Source organism: Clytia hemisphaerica, unplaced genomic scaffold (genome assembly GCF_902728285.1).
Source record: "Clytia hemisphaerica strain Z4C2 unplaced genomic scaffold, Clytia hemisphaerica genome assembly, whole genome shotgun sequence".
NCBI classification, from domain to species: Eukaryota; Metazoa; Cnidaria; class Hydrozoa; order Leptothecata; family Clytiidae; genus Clytia; species Clytia hemisphaerica.
In genome coordinates, this window is record NW_027103633.1 from 92,784 (window position 1) to 99,308 (window position 6,525).

Here is a 6,525-nt window from a genome sequence, read left to right on the forward strand (position 1 = left end):
TACGCTTTTACTAGTCAAATATTTAATTTTGTTATTACTTTGCCGAAAATTGGATGCCTAAACCAAAATTGAATGGGCTTTTCCAGAAAAAAATCCATATTCCCACTGTTGAGGAGGATGTCGATTTTTTTTAACACCAGACCCCCTGGTTATCCATGCCGAAAATTCCGAACCCCCTGGATATCCTTGGTCCTCAAATTCTAACCCCCTGGATATCATAGAATATCGAAAATTTTGAACCCCCACCCCATGGATATCCTTGGTCTCCATATTCTTACCCCCTGGATATCCTAGGATATTGAAAATTTCAGACCCCCTGGATATCCTATATCCTCAACTCAACGGAAACGAAAAGGTTTCGAAATATTTCATATTTGAGCGCGGATTAACTTGTCACTGGCTTCACGTACAACAATAAATATAAGTAATTCTTCCGTGAAAGCTTTTGCAAGTGTGACCAGGAATTTTTGTTTTTATTCGTCTTTTTCACGTTTGGACTTGGACGCTTTTTGGTCAGAAATTTCCTTTCAATATGGCGACGAGCTTGCATTGAACTGGTGGCACTCAACATAAGGCTTTTGAATGGACCTGCTGCCAATTTATTGGTCATGAAGGTGTTTCACTCACTATGCACATCCTGAAGAAGTATTGAAAAAGGTAACTTGATAATTCTTTTTAACTTCTAGAGGTTTTCCCACATTCAAACTTGAGAATTATGCACTGTGGTGACTGTTGATTTGAGACCTCCTTGATCTCCCTTGTCCATGTGTAATGACTTTCACTGCTGTATTGAGCTGACGGCAAGTTCTTATGTAGACTAGAGGTATGTCTGCTCCCAGGAGAGCCCTCTGCTTTATTTATCTGAAAAACAGCTGCATGTTCCTCAATCCATAATCATCAATGACTGAATGATGGATAGACATAATAATCGATCATCCATCATGGATGACTAATCGAATCGATAACCAATTGATTGATTCGGGTAATTAATACGTAATTGATAACTGTTACCAATGGTAATGGATGACCAATCGATTGATCTCGGATAATCGATAGGTTATCGCAGTATCGTACCTATTTATTCTGAAATCTTGAGTATATATCTATCATGACCTTTGATTGTTTTTTTTCATTCAGGCAATCAAGCCTACCTTGAAATTCAGATTATCGATTGTCTATCCATTATTGGAATTAATCGATATACAATCAATTGGTCAACATGAATTAGAAAAAGTTACAGATTGTATTGATTGGGAGAGTCTGGTTTAACTTTAACTCTTTCTATTTGATAATCATGTTTTTTTTAAAGGAGGCTTGATTGCTTATCGATTGATTCTATGACTATAAATTGGCTCTAACAAGATTAAAAAACAATGATCAATCAATATATACAGTACTCAAGATTTTAGGCTTAATCAAATATATATATCAATTATTGGGATTGGTTATCAACTAAATTGAATAGACCTTTTTTCAAAGAGGATGTTCTGTTGAATAATTATGTAGTCCAGCCATAAAAACAATGATAGAGTCATGCATAATTACTGTATCATGCATACCGTAAGTTGGTCTAATGTCGACATCCGTCTTCTAATTTCGACACCCTTCTTTAGAGATAGGAACAAATAGAAACTGAGGAAGGTCGGAATCGCTGATTGACTTTGATTAGCGCAATGAGAGGAAAAATCTTTAGTCTATCAGTGATTTCGACCTTCTTTTTATTCCTATCTATAAAGAAGGATGTCGAAATTAGAAGACGGATGTTGACATTAGACCAACTTACGGTATTGTAATAATTATGCATGGTTTTATCATTGTTTTTCTGCTGGACTACATAATTATTCAACAGGGTGGCCTCTTTGAAAAAAGGTCTATAGGACCAGACGGTACTATACTGTTATCCAGTTACTTTTTCGAAGCGGGCTACACGGCTTTTTGCGCAATGCAATTGGTTCTTTTCGCATGACGACGGGCCTTCACTGTCCAGAGTTGCCCGTCGTTAGGAAAATTCATTGTGACGTCACTTTTTCAAAGGAAAATTAACAATGCATTTACATCATTTCTCTCCTTTTTTATTTCTGACGTCAAGAAATTATAACAATTTTTTATCTCTTTTTGCTTGTTTTTTTTCGCTTTATTTCGCTATTGTTCCTGGATAAAGTGCTAAAAATCAATCGAAGCTGAAGGAAATGGTTAACAAATACAATAATGACCGGTTTCTTTCGGGCTGTACTGAAAATATTGTCCTCGGTCAACACAACAACCTCGCAAGCTCGGTCGTTACTTGACCTCAGGCAATATTTCTCAGTAGAGCCCTCACTAACCGGTCATTATTGTATTAATAAAATCAATAGCTAATCGATGATTAAAATATCGCTTAAAAACTTGCCTTGCAATACAAGGGTGAATCACGGTACAGGTTCGAGCCCTGGTGGCTGCTATCAAAATCTCATCAACATTCTCCTGGGAAGATGATGAATCGATATAAGCCCATTATAGTATTCTTTCTGAAATTAAGTGGTCCCCAAAATGTTTCTCAGGTGTAGAAAGCTAATTAACCAGGCTCATTTTATAGCATGGGCTTATAATGGAAATCCCATGATAGAAGCCCATTATAGTATTATTTCTGTATTATATGTTAAATCTCACTCTAATTGTTGAAGCAATTTGTGGAAGTTTGACAATTCTGAGATATTAAAAGCTTGAAATCTGATCAACCTTTTTTCAACAGAAAAACAACAATTTGATGAAGATGAAACAGAAAGTCTCTCAGAAGCCGAAAGTGAAGCAACACCACCAAGATCAAAAAAACCTTATGGCAATCAAAGTAAGAATTCACTTTTCCTTTGTCTTTTCAATTGCTGAGTAGTTTATGTTTGTGACAATGACTACACAGTCAGTAACCCAAGATGGGTTTTATTAATAGCCTTACTGTACTTACAGAATAAAATTTATGGTGTTTCATCTTTTTTTTCTCTTTTTACTGGGAGCTGAGAGTAGGTGTGGCGCTCCACCTCAGCATTCAATCTCCCAGGTCTAGCGCAAATAGAAAAGGGTCTCCCTCACTCCCGGCTCCACCGACAGCCACCAGATGAAAAGAAATACTTTTTTAATACTTATCTTTTTAATAAAGAATAATAATTGTTAAAGTTTAAGAGAATAATGAACCAAGTTTAGTATTTTGAAAGAAAATGTCTTTATTTTTAGGTACCCCCGTTTCAGGAAAAAAGAAAGACCTTGACATGACAATATCACCAATTATTAATGGTAAATAAAAAAGTTGCAGTTTTTGTTTAAAAAATCCTTAGTAACCCCCTTACTGCTACAGTAACCCTACAGTAGCCCCACAGTAGCATATGCAGATGGAAAGGCAAAAGTTAATTTCAAAATTATTTTATTCTATTTCCACTTGTTTTATTATTTTATTTAAAGTTTATACCAAAAATGTTTTTCTTTTTTTAGATCATTCTGTCTTAATTCGTAAACTTATAAAGAAGCAAAAAGCTTTAGAAGAAAGGATTGATAAACTAGCTTCTCAAAACAAAAGAAGACCACCCACAATAGGCATAAGATCAACAACAAGTGTAAGAAAGGGGTTATTCTGACTTTGGGAAGCTGATATTGGTGCAAAGCAAGGCGAAATTTGTGCTTTTATCAAAATAAGACCATTTTAAGAATTTTAATTTTTTTACAATTCAAAAATGCCAGCAACAACAAATTAATTCTCTTTGCAATCTGCCAAATTAGTTTCCACAGCCAAATTTTGTTTCCCTCAAAAAGTTCTTCCTGTCAAATTTAGTTCCCCTATGAAATTTAGGGTAAAAGCTTTGTTTTCAGAATGAAGACTTTCTACTCATGTAATCTGTAAGGTTTTCATCACACGGAAACTTAAGGGGATCTGCTTATTTTCTATTGATTATGAATTGAAAACTTGTCTTTTATCTTTTCCCTGCCTCTCCGTGAGCTTTCCATAACCTTCAAAGTCTCTAGTAATGTATCATTTTGAACGTTGTCTTTTCTTATAGAATTACATCAAGGTATGCTACAGCAGGCTATGCGAAAGACACAATCATAAATGGAACTTTGATTATGGGTATGATTATTCAGAAAATTGATCACCTTCGTAAAAATGATATAAGTAATATTTTCTTTAAGATAAAGGGTGTATGCAGCAATATGTATTAAATAGACCTCTAAAGAAATTTTCTTTGGATTTTGGACAGAAAAATTGTTTTCATTTTTTTAAACTGTTCGGTCTTTCATTTGGGTATATACTTATTTCATTTATCATTTTGGTTTTCAGAGTGTGCTCCCAAGTTAATAAAGAAATCACAGAAAAACTTAAAGAGAACGTCATAGGGTTAGATAAAACCATAAGCAAAGACGAATTCAAAGGTAACTTTGTCAGTAGTTAAGTTAAATTTTTATTAGAGAAATCTTTTTAAGAGGGTTCTACACAATGCATTTCTTTTACTTGACCATTTTGCAGTCTTATCTAGTTGGTGTTTCCAGCTCAAAAGCTAAAAATTAATTCCATCCTTTACACTTTGGATCTAGAGGTTTTAACTTTGTCAGTGAACCAAAGGAATTCTCATTTATTTTCTTTTTTTATTATTTTCCCAGTTCCCAAACTGCAACAGCAACAGCTGTCAAAGCCATTGAGGGTGGACCTTTAAAAGTTGTGGCTGACACTGCTTAATAAAACACAATCTGGAATTTTCATTTTTTTTATTTATTTCATTCAGCATGAGTTGAGACATATTTTAAATCTGTGAAGTTCTACACCCCAAAGTAAACCGCATCTTATTTTCAAGAAAAGGCTTACAACCAACGCAAAATAACGGTAAAGATTTAAGATTTTCATTTGTCTATCACGTTGTCAGGATTTAATTATTTATTTAGTTATATATAATATAATACAATATTTTCACATGTTAAAATTGAAAATTTACTTAGATTCAATGATTTGTCCTGTTTCAATTCTACCTCCTTGTAGATCTGCTTTTAAAGTCAGCTTTTTATACCTTCAAAAATGAAGATGTAAAAATATTTTTTCTAAGGATCTGTAAATTTTCTTTAGCGTCAAATGAAAATTCAATCTTTCCTGATTCGAAAAAGTATTGAAGTATCTATGTGAAACTTTTTAGATCGGAAGATATAGCTGCTCAAAGTAGGCACACTTTCCCCGATTTTGGCCACATTCGAAGGCTTGTATCTTTCGATCCGAAAACGATTCGATTCGAAAAGCCACGAATATTGCGGAATATTGATTCATACTTTTTGAAATGCAAAAATAAATTCAGTTTATTCATACAAAATTTCGAGTTTGTTGAACCAATAGAAAAGTTTTTCCTTTTTTTTCGTCTTCATTTTGCTTCTTCATTTTCGAAGATGAGGAGTCATTGAAGAAATTAGGAGAATTAGGTCTCCAATATAAGTAGTACACACATATTTGGAAAAAACTTTAGATTGAAATTTTTTATTTACTTTTTAGAAACTCAAGAAACGGAAGTCGACTTTAGCAAAGGTAAAAACAATTGACCCTGACGATGTTTCAAAACTCAATGATGTCCTCAATATAGAATTTATGTCTTCAGAAGAAGAAAAGTCAGACTGCAAGGAATATCATTTCGAAAAGAGGCCACTTCGCTGGCGGAGTGTGGAATGTGATTAAAAGTTCGACATGTTGAACAAGAAGGCATTTTCTTTGGTGTCAGCAAAAGCTCGCCAGCAAACTGTGGTTAGAAAAAATGGGACCATATAGTTCAAGGTCAGCGCCACAAAGTACCACCAAAAATAGCTGGGCTATAAGGCAAATATGAACATTTTCCCATTATTTATTCTTTTGTTACCAGGGTGGTAGATTACACCCCCTGGTGTAAATAGGGTTAAGGGAAGAAATTTCCGATATTTCCGAAGATATTTTCGCAAATTACAAATTTTTGAGAACTCGTGAAAATTTCTTGCACAAAAATACCTTCTCGCAAAATTTCTTCCCTTAGTAGTACGTTTGTTCCCCTTAAATTCAACATGTATATAATATTATTCCCCTTTTTAAAGGGGGTTAGGGTTAACCCTAACAGACAGAGGACACTAAGTAATGTGCTTCTGACCTCTTTTTTGTAGAACTTGTTTCTTTTGACGTCTTTTTCAGTTTTACTCTAAATATCAAGTTTTTTGTGGACGCCTTTTTACAAAATTCCATATGTTTTGTAGTAGCAGCATATCTTAACATTGAGAGATTTTTTATGATATTACTGTATCGATTTAATTTTCATATATAGATATATATCTTTTAACTTTTACCTTTTTAGCAGGACTAAGGTTTTTGTGATTTTAATGACCGTTTAGTATTTCGACAGGTGGCAGGGATTTATGGAACACTGGAAAACTAGTTTCAGATCAAAATTTTTGTAGCTCTGATAAGCAATCTGTGATTTCAATACTTTCATGTCGGATTCAAAAGAGTTCTTTCAAGAAAAGTATTTATAAATTTTCAAAGAATCTTTGTATTACTTTGTGTTT

At 33.8% G+C, this 6,525-nt stretch overlaps 1 protein-coding gene across 1 annotated transcript; it reads left to right on the forward strand.

Moving 5' to 3' along the window:
- The first annotated feature begins 405 nt into the window (after positions 1–405).
- On the forward strand, positions 406–6,077 carry LOC136802603 (uncharacterized). Its single transcript, XM_067059356.1, has 8 exons — positions 406–657; positions 2,732–2,827; positions 3,208–3,267; positions 3,463–3,584; positions 4,026–4,093; positions 4,304–4,395; positions 4,746–4,843; positions 5,495–6,077. Exons 3-7 carry the CDS (start codon positions 3,243–3,245, stop codon positions 4,748–4,750), a joined length of 312 nt encoding a protein of 103 aa, XP_066915457.1. The 5' UTR covers positions 406–657; positions 2,732–2,827; positions 3,208–3,242; the 3' UTR covers positions 4,751–4,843; positions 5,495–6,077.
- Positions 6,078–6,525: the final 448 nt, after the last annotated feature.

What these genes read in the sequence shown, in the direction of transcription:
- LOC136802603 (XM_067059356.1), top strand. Translation starts at nt 3,243, where the DNA reads ATGACAATATCACCAATTATTAATG. An exon ending in GCATAAGATCAACAACAAGT is followed by an intron (nt 3,585 to 4,025) that starts GTAAGAAAGGGG and finishes CTTTTCTTATAG; the next exon opens with AATTACATCAAGGTATGCTA. An exon ending in AAATGGAACTTTGATTATGG is followed by an intron (nt 4,094 to 4,303) that starts GTATGATTATTC and finishes TTTGGTTTTCAG; the next exon opens with AGTGTGCTCCCAAGTTAATA.